The sequence below is a fragment of the Vicugna pacos genome, chromosome 10 (genome assembly GCF_048564905.1).
Source record: "Vicugna pacos chromosome 10, VicPac4, whole genome shotgun sequence".
Lineage (NCBI taxonomy): Eukaryota > Metazoa > Chordata > Mammalia > Artiodactyla > Camelidae > Vicugna > Vicugna pacos.
Genome location: NC_132996.1, coordinates 59,863,110 through 59,883,069, shown reverse-complemented (window position 1 = coordinate 59,883,069; position 19,960 = coordinate 59,863,110). Strand labels below are relative to the sequence as shown.

General features: G+C 39.2%; 1 protein-coding gene across 14 annotated transcripts in view; it reads left to right on the top strand.

Moving 5' to 3' along the window:
* Window positions 1-19,960, top strand: part of PHF21A (PHD finger protein 21A) — a 170,914-nt gene that overhangs the window by 139,438 nt on the left and 11,516 nt on the right. For all 14 annotated transcript variants that reach the window (XM_072969859.1, XM_072969856.1, XM_072969857.1 and 11 more), the window contains 5 exons: window positions 10,336-10,434; window positions 13,005-13,056; window positions 13,807-13,886; window positions 14,356-14,416; window positions 17,004-17,167. In XM_072969859.1, coding sequence (XP_072825960.1) covers window positions 10,336-10,434; window positions 13,005-13,056; window positions 13,807-13,886; window positions 14,356-14,416; window positions 17,004-17,167 — 456 coding nt within the window. The remainder of the gene's footprint in view (window positions 1-10,335; window positions 10,435-13,004; window positions 13,057-13,806; window positions 13,887-14,355; window positions 14,417-17,003; window positions 17,168-19,960) is intronic.

Below are 19,960 nucleotides of genomic sequence, written 5' to 3'. Positions count from 1 at the left end.
TTATATATTTTGGAAATTAAGCCTTTGTCAGTCACATCATTTGCAAATATTTTCTCCAGATTTGTGGGTTGTCTTTTCCTTTTGTTGATGGTTTCCTTTGCTGTGCAAAAGCTTGTAAGTTTGGTTAGGTCTCATTTGTTTACTTTTGCTTTTATTTCTATTGCTTCGGGAGACTGACCTAAGAAAACATTCCTACAATTTATGTCAGAGAGTGTTTTATGTTCTCTTCTAGGAGTTTCATGGTGTAATATCTTATATTTAAATCTTTAAGCCATTTTGAGTTTGTGTATGGTGTGAGAGTGTATTCTAACTTCATTAATTTACATGCAGCTCTCCAGCTTTCCCAGCACCACTTGCTGAAGAGACTGTCTTCTCCATTGTATATTCTTGCCTCCTTTGTCGAAGATTAATTGACTATAGGTGTGTGGCTTTATTTCTGGGCTCCCTATTCTATTTCACTGATGCATACATCTGTTTTTGTGCCAGTACCATGCAGATTTGATTACTGTAGCTTTTAGTATTACCTGAAGTCTAGGAGAGTTATGCCTCCAGTTTTGTTCTTTTTCCTCAGAAAAGAATTGCATTGGCAATTCCAGGTCTTCCATGGTTCCATATAAATTTTAGGCTTATTTGTTCTAGTCCTGTGAGAAAACATCATGGGTAATTTGATAGGGATTGCGGTTAAATCTGTAGATCACTTTGGGTAGTATGGCTATTTTAACAATGTTAATTCTTTCAGTCTAAGAGCATGGGACATTATTCCAGTTCTTTGAATCATCTTCAGTTTCCTTTATCAGTGTTTTGCAGTTCTCAGCATATAAGTCTGTCACCTCTTTGGTCAGGTTTATTCCTTTTTTTTTTTTTTGATGTGATTTTAAAATGGATTTTTTTCTTTCCCTTTCTGATACTTCATTGTTAGTGTAAAGAAATGCAACAGATTTCTATATGTTAATCTTGTATCCTGCTGCCTGGCTGAATTCATTTATCAGCTCTAGTAGTTTTTGTGTTGAGTCTTTAGAGTTTTCTATATATAGTGTATCATGTCATCTGCATATAATGACAATTTTACCTGTTCTCTTCCAATTTGGATAACTTTTATTTCTTTTTCTTGTCTGATTGCTGGACTAGGACTTCCAATACTATGTTGAATAGAAGTGGTGAGAGTAGGCATCCTTGCCTTGTTCCAGATTTTAGTGGGAAGACTTTTAAGCTTTTCACTGTTGAGGAATATATTGGCTGTGGGTTTGTCATAAATAGCCTTTATTATGTTGAGATATGTTTACTCTATACCCACTTTGGTAAGAATTTTTATCATGATTGGATGTTGAATTTTGTTAAATGCTTTTTCTACATCTTGACAATAGTCAATTTTTATCAGATGAAAACTTTTTAAAGAAAAGCCAGAAATCCAGAGATTTTGAGATATATTTTTGAGATTTAACAAAAAGTACTGGTAACTGTTTAAACACCACGTAGGCAAAAATAACATCTGCAACACAGCCTTACCTCTGTATAAGGGTTTATAATCTCTGATAGAGACCAAACTTTTAGCTTAATCTTTTTGTTTGTTTCCCAACCTAATTGTTTTCTCAGTTGAGGTGAAATTCATATCACATCAAATTAACCATGTTAAAGTGAAGAACTCAGTGGCATTAGATAGTTTTATAATGTTGTACAACTACCACCTCTTATCTAGTTCCAAAACATTTTTATTACCCCAAAATAAAACTCAGTACTCATTAAGTAGTTACTCCTTCTTTGCTCCTCCCCTACCTCTGGCAATCACCAGTCTGCTTTCTGTGTCCATAAATTAACCTATTCTGAATATTTCATATAGATGGGATCATATAATATGTGACTTTTTGTGTCTGGCTTCTTTACTTAGCATGATGTTTTTCATATTTATCCACCTTGTAACATGTATTGGTACTTCATTCCTTTTTAAATAGCCAAATGTATTCCGTTTGTATGTATGTATCACAATTTGTTTATCCATTCTTCCATTTATAGGGTTATTTTCACTTTTTGGCTATTAGGAATAGTGTTGCTATCAATATTCATGAACTAGTATTTGTCTGAGTACCTGTTTCCCATTCTTTGAGGTATATAACTGACAGAGGGATTGCTAGATTATATGGTAGTTCTGTGTTTAACTTTTTGAGGAACTGTCAAACTGTTTTCCACAGCAACTGAATCGATTTATATTCCCACCAAGGTATGAATATTCCATTTTCTCCACCTCCTTGCCAACACTCAGTATTATCCTTTAAAAAAAAATTATAGCCATCCGAGTGTGTGTGAAGTGGTATCACATTGTGATTTTGATTTGCATTTCCCTAATAATTAATGTTGTTGAGCATCTTTTCATATGCCTATTGGCCGTTTGTATATTTTCTTTGGAGAAACCTCTATTTGAGTTCTTTGCCAATTTTTAAATTGGATTGTTTGTGTTTTTGTCATTGGGTTGTAAGAATTCTTTATGTAATCTGGATACCAGACCTTTATCAGATATATAACTTGCAAATATTTTCTTTCAATATATAGGTTGTATTTTCACTTTCTTAACAATATCGTTTGGTGGAGTCCAGATTATTATTTTTTTCTTTTGTTGCTTGTGCTTTTGGTGTCATATCTGAGAATCCATTGTCTCATCTAAAGTCATGAAGATTTACCCCTAATTTTTCTTCTAAGAGTTATATGGTTTTAGTTCTTATATTTAGGTCAGTAATCCATTTTGACTTAATTTTTATATGTAGTGTGAAATAAGGGTAACACTATTATTTTGCGTATGAATACCCAGTTCTCCCAGCCCTATTTGTTGAAGAAACTATTCTTTCTCCATTTGAATGATTGTGGCGTCATTATTGAAAATCTGTTGAGCATTCAACAGGAGTGAGAAAAGATACTCAACATCACTAATTATTAGAGAAATGCAAATTAAAACTACAGTGAGGAATCACCTCACACCAATAAGAATGGCCATCATCAGAAAGTCCACAAATGATAAATACTGGACAGGATGTGGGAAAAAGGGAACCCTCCTACACTGTTGGTGGGAATATAAATTGGTGGTGTAGCCTCTATGGAGAGCAGTATGGAGGTTCCTTAAATAACTAAAAATAGATTTACCATATGATCCAGCAATCCCATTCTTGGACATATATCTGGAGAAAACTCTAATTTGAACTCTGATTTCTATGTAAGAGCACCCTAGTGTTCACTATTTACAATAGCCAAGACATGGAAGCAACCTAAATGTCCATCAATAGATGATTATTTTATAAAGAAGATGTGGTATATATATACAATGGAATACTACTCAGCCACAAAAAGGAATGAAATAATGCCATTTGCAGCAACATGGATGGGCCTAGAGATTTTCATACTAAGTGAAGTAAGTCAGACAGAGAAAGACAAATATCATATGACATCACTCATATATGGAATCTAAAAAAGTGATACAAGTGAACATATCTACAAAACAGAAAGAGACTTATAGACATAGAAAACAAACTTATGGTTACCAGCAGGGAAAGGGGAGAGAGAGGGATAACTTGGGAGTTTGGAATTGGTAGGTACAAACTATGGGCAGAATAGATAAACAATAAGGTCCTACTATATAGCACAGGAAACTATATTCAATGGCTTGTGGAAGTAACCTGTAATGAAAGAGAGAGAGTATATGTGTATATTATATGTAAAATAAATAAATAAAATCAACAGATGATATTTAAATGAGAAAAAAAGAAATCATGAAAATCTATTGGCCATGTATGTTATGAATTTATTTCTGGACTTTCAGTCCTATTCTATTGAACTATATATCCTTATGCCAATACCACACTGTCTTAATTGCTGTAGTTTTATAGTAAGTTTTGAAATTGGGAAGTATGAGTACTCCAACTTTTTTCTTTTTCAGTATTACTTTGGCTATTCAGGGACTCTTAAAGCTCTATATGAATTTGGGAATTGACTTTTCCAATCCTACAAGAAAAACAACAAACAGGCTGTTGGAATTTTTATAGGAATTGTATTGAATCTGTATATTGCCTTGTATAATATTGCCATCTTAACAGTAATCAGTCTTCCAGTCCTTGGACATGGATGTTTTTCCATTTATTTATGTTTTCTTAATTTCTTTCAGCAGTGTTATAGTTTTCAGCATGCAAGTCTTTCACCTCCTTGGTTAAATTTATTCCTAGGTATTTTATTCTTTGGGATGTTCTTATAAATTTGTTTTCTTAATTTCCTATTAGGATTGTTCATTGCTATTATGAATTACAGTGTATTAGCAATACAACAGATTTTTGTGTTGAACCTTGCAACTGCTGAATTCGTTTATTAGCTCTAGTAGTTGGATTGTGGATTTTGGGGGATTTTCTACTAAGATCGTGTCCTCTGCAAATAGATAGATTTAAATCTTCTTTCCAATTTGGATGCCTTGTATTTTTTTCCTTGCCTAATTGCTCTGATTAGGACTGACGCTACAATGTTAAATGGCAGTGGTGAAAGTGGACATACTTCGCTTGTTCCTTATCTCAGAGGGAAAGCTTTCAGTATTTCACCACTGAGTATGATGCTATCTGTGGTTTCACATAAATGCCCTTTATGAAGTTGGGAAGTTCCCTTCCATTTCTAGTTTTCTGAGTGTTTTCATCATGAATGAGTGTTGGATTTTGACAAATGCTTTTTCTGCATTGAGATAATTATATAGTTTTTCTTTGCCTTTATTTATTAATGTGGTATATTATATTGATCTGTTAAAAAATACTTTCCATTCCTGGGATAAGTCCCACTTTGTCATTGTGTATCATCCTTTAAACATGCTGTTGGATTCAGTTTGCTGCTATGTTATTGAGGGTTTTTACATCTATATTTATAAGGGATATTGGTTTGTAATTTTTTAATCTTTGTGATGTCTTTGGCTTTGGTATCAGGATAATGCTGACCTCATAGAATGAGTAGAAAGTGTTCCCTGCTTTTCTGGGTTTTTTTTTTTTTTTTTTTTTGGTGTTAAATTATTTAAATGTTTGGTAGAATTCACCAGTGAAACTGTCTGGTCCTGAACTTTTCTTCTTTGAGAGGATTTTGATTACCGTTTCAATCTCTTTAGTTGGTATAACTCTGTTGAGATTTCCTATTTCCTTGAGTCGCTTTTGGTAATTTGTATGTTTATAAGAATTTGTCCATTTTGTCTATGTTATGTAATTTGTTGATGTACAGTTGTTCAGTGTCTTCTCTTATAATCCTATTTATGACTATAAGATTGACAGCAATGTCCCCATTTTTATTTCTGATTTTCATTATTTGTGTCGTCTCTCTTTTTTTCTTAGTCTGACTAAAGGTTTGTCAATTTTGTTGATGTTTTCAAAGAATCAACTTTTGGCTTCACTAATGCTGTTGTTTTTCTTTTCTCCAATTCATTTATTACCACTCTAATTTTTATTATTTCCTTCCTTCCTTCTGCTAGCTCTGGGTTTAGTTCTTCTAGTTCCATAAATAGTAAAGTTAGGTTATTGACTTGAGATCTTTATTACTTTTTAATGTAGACTGTTACAGCTATAAATTTCCCTCTGAGCACTGCTTTCTTTGCATCACATCAGTTTTGCTATGTTGTTATTTTCATTTTCATTCTTCAGGGATTTCTAGTTTCTTTCTGTTGTGGTGAGAGAAGATATTTTATATGACTTCAGTCTTTTTAAATTGATTAGGATTTTTTTGTGTCCTAAAATATGGTCTGTCCTGGAGAATGATTCGTGTATACTTGAGAAGAATGTGTATTCTATTGTTATTGAGTAGGCTGTTCTTTATATGTCTGTAGGTCTAGTTAGTTTATAGTGTTGTTCAAATCCTTCCTCTATTTCCTTACTGATCTTATTTCTATTTGTTCTTTCCATTATTTAAAGTTGAGATATTAAAGTCTCCAATTATTAATATAGAACTATTTATTTGTCCCCTCAATTCTGTCAATATTGATGTCATATTTTGAGACTGTTGTTTGGTGCATTTATGTTTGAAATTGTCATATCTTGTTGATGAATTGACCCTTTTATCAATATATAATGACCTTTTTTGTTTCCTGTAACAATTTTTGACTTAAAGTGAAATTTGTCTGATATCAGTATAGCCATCCCAGTACTCTTTTGGTTACTATTTGTATGCAGTATCTTTTTCCATCCTTTGTGATGGACACCTTTTTGTGTCTTTGGCTTTGAAACGTGTCTCTTATAGATAGTATATTGTTGGATCATGTTTTTTAAAATTCGTTCTGCCACTCTCTGTTCTTTAACTAGTGAGTTTAATCCAGTTACATTTAAAGTGATTGTTGATAGGGAAGGATTTATGCCATTTTGCTGTTTTCTATGCGTCTTATGTCTTTTTTGGACCTCGGTTCCTCCAGTCCTGCTGTCTTTTGTGTATTTTTCCCCCGGTGTTCTCTTTTGATGCCCTCATTTCCTTTTCTGTATATATTTTAATTATTTTATTAGTGGTTACTTTGGGGATTATACTTAATATTCATAAACTTTTAACAATGTAACTTGATTTTATTCCAGCCTAGCTTCAGTAGTATACAAAAGCTGCTCATATACAGCTCTGCCCCCCATTTTGTTGTTATTGTCACGTATTACATCTTTATATGTTGTGTGGCCACTAATACAGAGTTATAATTACTGTTTTATGCGTTTCTTTTTAAAATCGTATAGGAAAGAAAAAGAAAAGTTACAAATCAAAGATACAATAATACTGGGTTTTATATTAACCTCTGTAGTTACCTTTACTGGAGTTATTATTTCTTTGTATGACTTCAGGTTACTATCTAGTGTCTTTTTATTTCAGCCTAAAGAACTCCCTTTAGCAGTTCTTTTAGGGCTGGTTTACTAGCAATAAACTCCGTCAGCTTTTTGCAGGGAATAGTTTTTGGTTGATAGTTGTTGTTTTTTTTCTTTCAGCACTTTATTTGTTTAATTAAAAAAAATTTTTTTGAGGGGGGAGGTAATTAGGTTTACTTAATTATTTATTTTTAGAGGAGGTACTGGGGATTGAACCCAGGACCTTGTGTACGCTAAGAATTCACTCTACCACTTGAGCTATACTTACCCCTCTTTCAGCACTTTAATTGTGATCCCACTGCCTTCTGGTCTCTGGTTTCTTTTTTTCCAATGAAGTGACCATTCTTTGCTGTTTGTTTGTGTGCCTCCTAATTATTTGTGAAAACTCTTCATTTTGAAATTACAATGTGATAACTATGGAAATTAGATTCTCCTCCCAGGGTTTACTGTTGTTGATTGTTGAGGGCTGCAGTTGTTTGTTTAGTGCCTTTTCCAAACTTTTTTTGCAAAGACTGTTTCTTGTTACGTGTTACTTACTGAAACCTCTGTTTTATTAGATTTACTTAAATAACTAGAGCCAAAAAGAAGAAAAAAGAAATAATAAGTAATTTAAAACAAACGAACAAACAAACAACCTTTCTTGCTCTTTGCAGATTGGCTCTGAGCAGCAGGGGCACTCCTTTAATGCTAAGCCAGGCCACCTGTAACTCGGTCTCAGACTTGACCTCTTTCTTGGACAGAGCTTAAAGACCATCCAGAAGTGCAAACTTAGGGTTCTCTCAAATATTTTCTAAATATGTATCTAACCCTGGGAATGCCCCATGCACTCTGGATCCCCCAGTATGTGTGACAGGCCTTCAAAGCCCTTACTCCTCCAAGAATCTTCCTCCTCTCCTCCTATTTACTCCACCCCCCACCCGTTGCACCAGGTAACTGCAGGTAACATACGTCTTTAGGTCCTTTCATCAGATGGCACCTGGAAAGCCATTCCAGCCTAAGGTGGGCAAACAAGGGTCAGCCTCTGCACCAGTCCTCAGGGAACCACCAGAAAGGTCAGAATATATAACCACAACTTTTTGAGAACAAGGTTCAGCAAGCCACACCAGGAACACAGGTTACCATCTCCACAGCCTCTGTCCAGCTGGGGGATGGATTTGTAGGTAGGAAAGGAAAAATGTTTTCTTAGTAAATCTTAGCAGCTTCTTTCTTTAGTAAGTGCCCCCCAGTTGCTCTTAGTTTTTTATTATATTCCAGAGTTTTAAAAAGCTGATTCTGTTTGTTTCTGCCAGCTTAATGGTTGCTTCAGTAGGACAGATCTTGTCCTGCCATTTCTGTGATGTCACTTCCCTACCCTCCCTAATGTTTTTTGCTTATTTTGAGCAGCTTAGAACAACAAACACTTATCATCCCACATAGTTTTTGAGGTCAGGATTCAGGTTGCGTCTTAGCACTGTCATCCCCGCTCAAGTTCCCTTACTAGTCGGCATTCAGACTAGATGACCAGGACTGCATTCATCTCAAGGCTCAACTGGGACTGGATAATTCACGTCCAGACTCATTCATGTGGTTGTTGGCAGGCCTGACTTCTTCCTGGCTGTGAGTAGGAGGTTCACTTGCTCACTACATGGGCCCCTCCTTAGTGCTGTTCACCGCGTGGCCGCTGGCTTCCCCTAGAGTGGAAGGTCCATAAGAGAAAGACACCCCCCAGTGTTTTGATTGTTTAATCTTTTTTGGGTATTCTTTATCCAGCCTTGAGATAATTGTACTCTTCTTGGCATGAGAGAAAATTTGAACCCTGGAGAATTCCTTATGGAGAGGAGTTGGTTTGCTTTTCTTTGGAGGCATTACCACTGTGTGCTTTATTCAGCCTTAGAGATAAAATATAAGAGACCCCAAGGGACTTCACACAGCCTTGGAGTGGAGCAGCAGACCTGTATCATTGACCTTCTCTTCTGTCTCCTCCCTCGAACTTTCGTCCTTCCAGTTCACAGAGCTCTGAAAATAAGCTTCCTGGGCACCCAGGGCCTTAGAAAATGTCACTGTAAACTACTTTCCCATTGCATCGCCTTGTAAACATGTTGGTGGTTTGTTTTATGGAGGAAATGTGTCTTTTTGGTTAAAAAACGTATGTGTGTGTGAGAGAGAGAAAGAGAGGGAGGGGGGAGAGAGAGAGAGAGGCAAGTAAGAGAGTTCTCTGATAGGTCATACTCCCCACTCAGAAGATCAGCATCCCTTTACAGTGTGTCTGCTCTCTGGGAGGCCCAGGCGCAGAGGGGTGCAGAAGTGTGGAACAGTCCTGTTCTCAAATAGCAGTATAGTCCAGAGGTGGGAATACAACAGGACACTGGTTAAAACAACAACAACAGGGCAGCGTTTGTGTCCCAGGACAGTGGTTGCCACAGTATTAATCAAGCAGATACTTAGACTTTTCTAAAGTAGTAATATGAGAAGCAGAAGGCCGGTACGGACATGGCTGGGAAAGAAAGTGAAAAATCTTTGTGACTGTGTTAGGTTTTCAGATCTAGTAAAATATTTCACAATATAACGGTTTTTGAGAACTTTTAACATCCAGCTTATAGAATCAGTCTTTCATTTGGCTCCTACTCATCAATAATCAGACAGTTTCACTCTCATTTATTTAATTACTTGTTGCCATACAGAAAGATCATTTGCATCTGCATTGTTTTTAATTTTGAAGAAGTGAATTAGGTTTGTGTTTATAGTTTCATATCCACTCTTCTAACATCATTTGACTTTTTACAGAGGGCTTCCTAAAATGAATTAGCCGTTGGGTCATGTTAAGAATAGTAATGCAAACCCAGTCTGTCAGTTTGCTAGCTGCCATTTGTGTCTGAAGATAGTAATGCTACTGGTGTTTCTTTTATTTGGATGGATGCATCTGGAAGATGAGGTTGGAGGTAATCAGGATGTCAGCCTCTTGCAAGACGACCTTTCCTTGGCAATTGCATCTCTCCTCTAGTGGAGGATACAGGCAGGTTTATTAAATATCCCAAGTGAAGGTATTTCTACAACCTCTCTTAGATTATGATTGGAATTGTTGTGAAATAGAAATGCATGTATGTAAGATTTCTTTTGATGTTATTGGGATCTTAAGCACACTATGAACTGTCACTTGACCCATATGTAACAAGAGTGGGCTTGCTTCTGGAAAACTACCCCAATGCATCCTAAAATACATTAAAATCAGAAAGAGCAGCCTATACTTTATTTCTATACATAGGCATTAAACCATGGATTTTTCTGCTCATTTAATTTAGACTACTGTATGTATAGATTTATATCTGTTCTAGTTATGCAATTTAATCATTTCATCTGGGGCCTTACATTTTACTTTTCCCCCTTCTAAAATGAAATCCATATTACCTCCTTTATTAATATGTTTTCAGTTCGATTATGTTCTTTCTTGTTGGCTACAAACCATGTTTGCTTTTATTCTTTTAATAAAAAGTGAATTCTGAATTTTCATTAAATTTTCCCCTCCTAGACAATTAAATCCCACACAGAAACAGATGAGAAACAAACAGAGAGCCGCACCGTCACTCCACCGGCTGCACCCAAACCAAAACGGGAGGAGAACCCTCAGGTAGGCCCAGCCCCCTGAGGCATGACTCAGTCTATGAGTTATGACTTAGTCTTACACATCAGGAGGGACGCTTGGTCTCTGAATCACTTGACTTTTCTTTTCCTGTGCTTTCTCGCTGCTCAGTAGTGTTATTGCCAGATCAGGCAGATTAAGAGTGTGGCCTTGAGTGACCATGAACTAGCAAACAGGCATTTCATACACATGTCACAAATTTGAGCTGGAAGATTAATGACCATTTCCCCAGGTATCCCACTGCATCCCTAATGGTCATTATGTTTTGTTTGTCTCAGCCAGCATTTGTAAAATGTCCAGTTCACTGAGCTAAATTCTATTCATGTTAGCAATTACTGGTGTTACATGTGCATTTTTATTGTTACCTTTGTATTGCCTTAGATCCTCAAATCCCAAGTAAATCAGTAGCTCGAATGTAGTTCATTGAAGCATAAAAGTAGGGATGAAAATAGTGACATCTGTACTACAACTTAGGATAGAATTATAACTTAAATAGCAAATGAGACTCTGGTACAAATATAGAATGTGAATTTGTATGTCCTTAGACAAGGGAATTTTTTAGTTTGATGCTTTTGTACAAGCAGCTATAAAAGAAAAATGTAGATGGGTAATATGATGATGAATATCTGATAGTTGGATTTTATTGGACCAGCAATCCATTTCCTTCTATCCTCAGCGCATTCTTTGTGATGATCTTTGTGATGAAACCATGTCAAATAGTGGCATGAAGCCATCAAAAGCTTCGTGTCATTTTTTTTAAAGCAGTGATTTATTAAGCTAGTTCAGGTTTTCTTAAAATAAGTATAAATTATAATTCTTTCTGATATGAAATGAATGAATAATTTGTCTTTAAAGAAGAGACTAAAACTTGAACCAAAAAGAAGAACTAGGCGTGCATATTACTGAGAAACTTATAAAATCATCCACAAGTTAATGACAAGTGTTAGGCTTGCAGGAGGAAAAATAGAGCAGGCCATTAGTAAAATTTCTTATCAAAAGAAACAGAGGGATATTTCCCATGAGTGGCACAGTGTGGGCAAGCAAGTATCATCGTGTGTAGTGACAGATATTTCTGGTTGGACAGAGCCACTGCCATAAAGAGAATAAATTAGTTATTGACATACGTGTGGTACATAGATGAGGCAAAAGTTCTTGACAACTTTTTATTCTGTTTATTACTGAAAAATCTATTTCACAGAAGAGATTTTTTATTCCCCATTTAATCATTCTTTTATGAGCTTGATCTTGACTGGCAAAGATGAGTTGGATGTCAGTGGCCAAGAAGGTGACTTACTGTTACTGGATTGAAAGAAGGGTGCATCTGAATGTCAGTTCACACACTGCTTTATTAACAGAGGACATGGTTGGCTGTCTAGGCTTGTAATCTTAAATTCTGTAGGAATGGTGAAAATAAGGAATGTAGTTAATTGGCAACCACAAAATGTATGCAGTGTAGAAAGTGGGCAGCAAGTCCAAGAATGTATTTCCTTACTGAGGTTCTCTGGCTGTCAGGAGGATAGGTGCCCACCCAAGTTTTTGAAGAAGAAATAAAATTAAAACATTTCTTTAGAATTTTGAGGATACTGGTAAATGTCATTTCTGTGTTTTCAAGTGGCTAGTTCAGGGTTATCTTCATAAAACACGCAGTATCTTGAATAGCCTGAGCCTGCCACTTCAGGCCCAAATACCATGATATTTAATGTGGAGGGTAAAATTGTCAGGATTTTCAGAGAGCAAATTGTGGTATAAATAATTCTGCAGGAATATGTCTCCTGACAACTGATGATGTTTTATTCACTGACGAGAAGAATTGATGGTATATTACTTGGCATATTTAGCCACCACATGCAGTGGTACAGCAGAAAATAAAGGCATACTTTCCAGACCACATGTGACCAAAGAGCAAAATAGTAATAAATCTGTTGGTCTCTCCAGTTGTAAGCATCTAACGTTCCAGCTTTGGAGTCAAGTATTCTGATCAGTCTAGCTTCTGATAGAGCCCTGAGACTAGTGGTCAGAGAGACATGGCTCCATAATTTTTAGATCCATGATTGATTGAAAAATTACAGTATTTAAGCAGAGCCACCTGCTATCATTCCCCAAACTCATTTAGCTTTGAGTTAGCATTGTCCAATCAGTGGAGGTAAAAATGTAAGAAACCCTGACCTGGTATGACACGTAGCATTTGGAACTTGTTGTATGGGAGGCTCTTTGTAACCCTCCATGTTTTTTCAGTGTGAAGTCCTCTTCTTTCTTAGAGGATTTTTCTAGGGGGGGGAAAAAACTTAGGTCATTCAAGATGCTGATTTCTGTCATTGAGAAAGTAGGAGATGTAGGTCTCGGTCCTTCTCTTTTGGTCCCTGTAAGATCAGAAAGCCATCAGAGTGGCTCCATAGCTGCCAGGAGTAGAGGGTGCCCACCCCATGCTCACCTGAACCTGGTTTCCTCCAGGCCACCAGCCGCTGGGCTGGCTCTCCCGAGGAGTCTGATTAGGAACAGAGATTGGCTTTGTGAGAACCCAAACTAAAGTATATTCTTCTTTTGTTTCTCTGGCACAGAAACTTGCCTTCATGGTGTCTCTAGGGTTGGTAACACATGACCATCTAGAAGGTAAGAGAAGACATTCATGATGCTGCCTTGCTTCTGGCCTAGAGCTTTGTTCTTGAAAATGGCGTTTGATTTATTATTAGAATAGAAACTTGGAACACAAATAGAGTATGGTTCAACCAGTGTGGACTTTCTTTTGGAGTAAACTTACCTTCCCTCTATCTGATGTTCCGCCTCTTTCCTGATCATTATTTATGCATACTGCTCTCCTGGGGAAGCTTCCCTAGCTGCATGGATTAAGGTGACTTCTGTTCACTTAGAGAAACTTTTTTTTTTCTGGCAGCGCAAAGTAACAAATGCCCCTCTGACAAGCCTGTCTATATATCTCAGTCACTCTAGGTTATCAGAATCTTAAGACTAGTCGCAGAGCTATACCTGCCCTAGTTACTTAATTCAAGAATGGTGAACTGTGGTTACTCAGTCTAGGTCTATGGGTAAATCTCATCCACACCTATATTACAGTGATCTAAAAATAAACCAGGACAGCTTGTTTGTAGGTGTTATCTACTATTAAGCTCTCAGTCACAGAGCCGCACTGTAGGACAGTGTGGCCTTGCTTTCTGAGGGGTGAGAGTACATGGTCCCACATGCTTGTTTCCAGCAGTGAGCTTGCCTCTGCTGAGGTTGCAGTGAAATCAGGAGACTTGCCCTCATTTCTGATTTGTTATGGGAAAACCAATAGATAGCCAGCCAAGTTCAGTATTTGAGGTTCTTCATACCCCTCTTCTAATCCGTACTTTTTGCTTTCCCAAGAAATCCAAAGCAAGAGGCAAGAGCGAAAAAGAAGAACAACAGCAAACCCAGTGTACAGCGGCGCGGTCTTTGAGCCAGAGGTATTCCTGGCCAGCTCTTGGCCCTCCCCTCGCTTCTCCAGTTGTGTTCATGACTTGTTCAGCACCCCCAGCTGAAACCCTGCTTAAGGGTAGTGCCCTGATTGCACTTGGCCAGCTTTGTGGAATGATGGACTTTTCTCTGGCTGACCACATTATTTCATTTTTATTATTCACTGTTTTCCCCCTTAGCTTTTTTTCCCAAGTTAAAGTAGATACAAGCCTACCTTAAAAATTTAACTCATCCTGTTATCTGAACAGAAGTGTCTTCTGAAGCAGAGGCAGACTCTGTGGAATATTTTCTCAGAGCCTAGTACCTGTGGTAGATCCCGCTAGCACCGAGACCTTGGGGTGACCAGCACTGACTAGGTGGCTTGTTTCTGGGCATGCTGTGCTTGGTCTTCAGTGTGTGCCAGTATTAGTAGTAACCATGCTGTTCAACCAGTCACCTTTCCTTCTTCAATCCCCAAAGCGTAAGAAGAGTGCAGTCACCTACCTGAACAGTACAATGCATCCCGGGACCCGGAAGAGAGGTGAGTACCTTTGCGGACCTCTCCCTTGCTGTTGCTTTGCTTTCTGTATTGTGTTTCTTTCCCCTCCATCCTCCCCTTGTCCTAGAGCCTGTCTAACGCCTGTATCCCTTGAAAATAGCTTTGTTGTTGTTCTCTGAGAATGGGGGGGCAAGAGAGTGAGATTTCTTATTAAGAGTTCTATATACTGAATCAGAAGCTGCCCTTCCTGGGATTCTGGCAAAGCTGACTCAGGGGAATTGCTTAATGCAGCGTTTCTGCCCTAGGCCCACTAGCCTGTCAGTGAATAGCACGGTGAACAGAACACCCTGTAAAAGGAAGCATTTTAACATCATTGAATGTACAGAACACTGCTATTGCCAAGGTGTTCTTAATAGTATCTAAGTTGTCCTAATGCCAGTGAATCCAGAACATGGCTGTTATGCTTCTGTGAGCTGCAGACTTTCCAGGAAAGAGAGAGGTAGCCACACTGAGAACTTGGAGTCTATGAGTAGAGGCTACCTCCAACTAAGGAAGAAAAGGTCACCATCAAAACAGGCTCCCCAAGACACAGATTCCTAAAGAGCTCCGTCCCCCAGTTGCAGACCTCCCAGGGTGGGCGTTCCTCCTCACTCTCAGGGCAGAGGCGGCAGCTGCCGCTCTCACCTTGCAAGTCTAAATAGGTCTTAATAGCTCAGAGTTTGAGCTCATAAACAAGGCTCTGAAATTGTTCTTTAATGTCAGGAATACATCCCAAGGTCCCTTTCTCCACATGATAATGTGTCCCTGAATTACAGTTCCAAGCTAGAAAGGTTGCAGAGTGAGTGGAGTAGCATACTAATTTTTGTGTATGCACACGCAATCACAGAGCTGTTGGAAGCTTAGGAGGTCAGCCCGACCCTTTGTCTGCCATAGGCAGGGCTATGATTGTACCATTACCACCTCCTCCCTGCAGAGAGATAGCACACCCACTCTTAGGGACCCCATTCGAATGTTTCATCAGCCCCCTCCTCCAAGTAGCCAAAAAATGTTTAGATGGGAAACCCCAGGTCATTGCTTTATATCAGTTCATGGGCTGTAGTAACCAGTGTCATGGGTTAGTTTTTGTTGTTTTATTTCATTTTTGGCAATTTTTAGTGACTTCTGACACAGTTCTCAGAAAGGAGCCCCCAGCCAGAAGCCACAGTTAACTGGCCTGCAAGTGGGCAGTATCTGCTAAGAGGACAGAGGTTAAATGAGCCAGAAAGACCTTGATGTCTCTTGCCAAGGACAGGGGATGAAAGCCTGCATTCACAATGCCTAGGACGTGCCTTCTGTGGGTAAACAAGGAGCATTCATCTTCCACCTCCCCTTCTAGCTGCACCAAATTTCCTAGAAAAGACAAACCAGTACAACCTGTCCTTGTACTGCAGACAGTGCCAGTTTAACACAGATAGGTAATGTTCGTGTAATGTCTGACAAAATCATGACTCTTGTGCATAATTCTCATATAAATTATAACTGTTGGCAAAGTCATGATCCCACATACCATCCACCAGTTTTCATAGGCAGTTGTGTACCTCACTGGCTCTTTTTTTTTTTCTTTTGGCTGTGGTGTTGGGCATACGCTTTCGATCACTTACAGCTTAGAAGCTGTGACTTTGGCTCCTGGCTTAGATACATCGTAAGGCAACAGCGGTTGACCTGGACTTCCCACACCATCAGGGCTTATTCATAGATCCTCTGTAGCCATGAGATTTGATTCCAGATGCTCTTGCTTAGATGAGCTCTGCCACTGAGCAATGTTGCTGTTGAGAGGGCCTTTCCTGAGACTTTGGAACAGCAGCCCAGTTCTTAGACATGTAGTCCACCGGAATGTCTGTGCTGGATAGCAGGGAGACAGTTCTTGATGAACTGGGTGGAGGGTATCTGAGTCCAGACATACTTAAATTCATCAGTAAGCCCAGAACATCTTTTTAGCTCTTGGGTTCCAGCTGCTCCCAGAACATATCTCTTACTGGCTCTGCCAGCAAGGGGTAAGAATAGTTAACTGGAATTTTGCCTCCTCCCTCTGCCGTTCTCTACGCTCAAAAGCAATGAAATGACCAAAATGTAGATAAGAGAGAAAAGGAAAAGCAGAACTCCTCAATAAATCCATTTGTGAGAACTGAGAATCATTAATATTATTACAAGAGTGATGATTGCAGAAAAACCTTAGGGAACAGTATGCAAAAGATACGGGAAAATGAAACAAATTCTTATCCCTCGCCTTGGCTCCCATTGAGCTTTGATATCTGGTTCTTGCATTAGAAATCTCAAGTTGTAATAGCTGAGGAATGTCACCGTAATCTGCCCAAGACAGGGACCTTCAACATAACTCAGCACCTCCTGTCATTCTCCAAGGCTCTCTTATCCTCCCTTCTTTTGAGACCCGTGCATTTGTTTCTAATGGCTTTTAAATCTTTGCTTCTTTTCCTCTCTTTGGGACTATTGTATTAACCTTCTGTCTGCTACCTCACTTCCTTTTCCATGCTAGCCAATGAGGAACACTGGCCAAAGGTATGTAAGATCATTTTTCCCCCTTCTTTCCCTTCCCCTTTTTTCCCTTTTGTTCCCTTCTCTCGGTATATAGGTCGTCCTCCAAAATACAATGCAGTGCTGGGGTTTGGAGCCCTTACCCCAACATCCCCCCCATCCAGTCATCCTGACTCCCCTGAAAATGAAAAGACAGAGACCACATTCACTTTCCCTGCATCTGTTCAGCCTGTGTCCCTGCCCAGCCCCACCTCCACAGACGTAAGTAACTTGGGAAAAGCTCACTCTTTCTCAGAGCTTAAATCGGGGAAACCGTTATCATATGTGTCTCCTTACCAGTTGCATCTCCTTGACTAGCCCTGGAACAGTAGTAGTCCCTACAGGACACTGTATGCCATATAAGGCAGCTTTCTGCTGGAGCCCCAGGTCCTGCCTTGTCCTTGAGAATTATGTTAGACACGACATTAGGAAGCCCAGGCAGGGTTTTCAGAGTCTGGATTTTATCTGCCGTAAATGAGTTCTCAGGAAGGGGGATGAAGTGGGGAAGTCAGCTCATATAATTGAGAGGTGTGCAGGTTTCTGTCATCAGTGTTTTGGGATGGAGGCAGTGAACAGAGTGTATGTTCCCCTAGCCATCCCTGTTTCCTGCTTCAAGTAAAATTCAATATGTGAAAAACTTTTCTTTAAAGCAGCTTTATTCAAGGAGGGAGGGTATAGCTCAGTGGTAGAGCACATGCTTAGCACGCACGAGGTCCTGGGTTCAATCCCCAGTACCTCCTCCAAACATAAATAAATGAATAAACCTAATTACCTCCCCCTCATAAAACAAACAAACAAAGAAACAAACAAATAAAGCAGCTTTATTGAGCAGAGTTGATCGGAAACAGGTTCCTGAAAAAGTGCCAAATACTTAGTAGCCCTTCACCCAGAAGCGGCAGGAGTGTAAACTAGTGCCCTCCGCTTTCAGATGAGCACTTACACAGCCATGAATTCACTCAGCAGATACTGAGCACTGCTGTGCTGAGAGAGCACTGTTCTTGAGGCCAGACACAGAACAGGGAACAAAACCAGCTCCCTGCCCTCAGGAAGCTCATATTACATGGCCAGAGGCAGGTGATAAGCAAATGAACGTATAAAATGTCAAGTAATAAGTGCTGTGAGGAACACTGGGACAGCATAAGAGGCTTGAGGAGTTCTGGCAGGAGACTGCTGTTTTACGGAGAGTACTGAGAGAAAGACTGATGGGAATGGAGTGTGTGGCAGTAGCTGTTGGGGGAAGGGTGTTCCATGCAGAGGGAACAGCAGTGCAGAAGCCCTGCTTGTAGGAGGAAGTGTGTATGGCATAGAAATAAAGCAGGAAGCACAAAGCACGGGCCAGAGGAGTGGGCGAGCGGACCTCACAGGGCGCGGGGCTGGTCGTGTAGGGCTTTGTGGCTTCTTCTCTCAAGTCAAATGGGAGACACTGGAGGGCTTTAAGAAGAGGAGTAACATTATTTTTCAACTTTTTATTTTGAAATTTTTTCATATCTACAGAAAAGTCACAGTAACAACACAAAGAACAAATACGTACCCTGCACCTAGACTCACCGCTTGTTACCATTTTGCCGCAGATGCTTCTTGCCCCCCCCTCCCCCACTTTTCTTGCTTATCTAGTTTTTGCAGACATCATGAATCTTCACCTGAAATACTTGAGTGTGTGTCTCCTAAAAGCAAAGATATTCTCTGGTATAGCCACCATGCAGTATCAAATTGAGGAAATCTAATACTGATAAAACTGTTATTATAACATACAGTCCATCTTCAGCTTTCTCCAGTTGTCTCAGTAAATGCCTTAGCGGCATTTTGTGTTTGCTGCTCCAGGATCCAATCCAAGATTACTCTTTATATTTATTGTTCTGGTATTGTCTCTTTAGTCTCCTTACTCTGGAGCAATTTTTCAGCCTGTCTTTGTCTTTCATGACATTGGCATCTTTTAAAAGATAGACCAGTTGCTCTGTAGAGTGTCCCTCCCATTTGAATGATCTGATTGTTTCCTCAAGAATAGGTTCATTTTTGCAGGAGCACTAGGTGATGATGAACCCTTCTCAGTGCATCACAAGAGGCATGTGTTATCGGTCTGTCCCATTGTTGGTTATGTTAATTTTCATCTCCTAAGATAGATTCCATCAGATGTCTCCACTTGTAAAGCTGCCTTTTCCCTTAGGTGGAGATAGGCGTCTAGTCTGTAAAAATACCCAGTTCCTTAACAGACTTACTCAGTGGTTTTAGCATCCTTTGATGGTTCCTGCCTGCATTTGTTATTTTTAAGGAGTTTGCAAAATTGACTTGAATTTTGAAATGATGACTGTGTCTGATATGGGGGAGGAGAAAGACTGAGGAGGATAGGATGGCAGCAGGAAGACCAGTTAGGACGCTGTTGCAGTCATCCAGGCAAGGGTTGATGAGAACTTGGCCTAATCAAATGGCAGAAGTAAAGATGAAGAAAACTGATTGAGTCTGCATACATTTTGAAGAGCCAGCAGTCTTAGATAATGGAATGTGAGAAGAAGAGAATAGCCAAGGGTGAATCCAAAGGTTTTGGCCTAAACAACAGGAAGGATGAAGCTGCCATTTTACTGGAAACGACAAGAGGAACAGATTGAGGAGTGAAGCCAAGAGTTTCATTTTGTACTTGCCCCATTTCTTTTGTGAATTGCAGAGTTTGTCTTTAGGATCATCTTGAGGTTAAATGTCCCTTGAACTTGAAGGTTCTTAGTACTTACTAAAGGTCTACCCCTCTCCAAAGAGCAAAAGAATACCAAATGCACACCCTGAGTTACAATTCCAGAAGCAACAAAGGAAGTGTCTTTGCAGGACCAGGGTCATAGAAGAGTTCTCTTCTCTGGCAGGTTTCCTTCCTTGGACATAGCTAGTGGCTACAGACCCAGCCCTGCTCTCAAGATTCAGCATTTCCTCCAGCTCTCCTGGCTTTTGGCATTAGTGATCGATACAGGTTTTCTGCCTGTCCTGACAATGAGCACCAGGAGTCCCTGTCAGAAACCTTGTTTGCTGGCA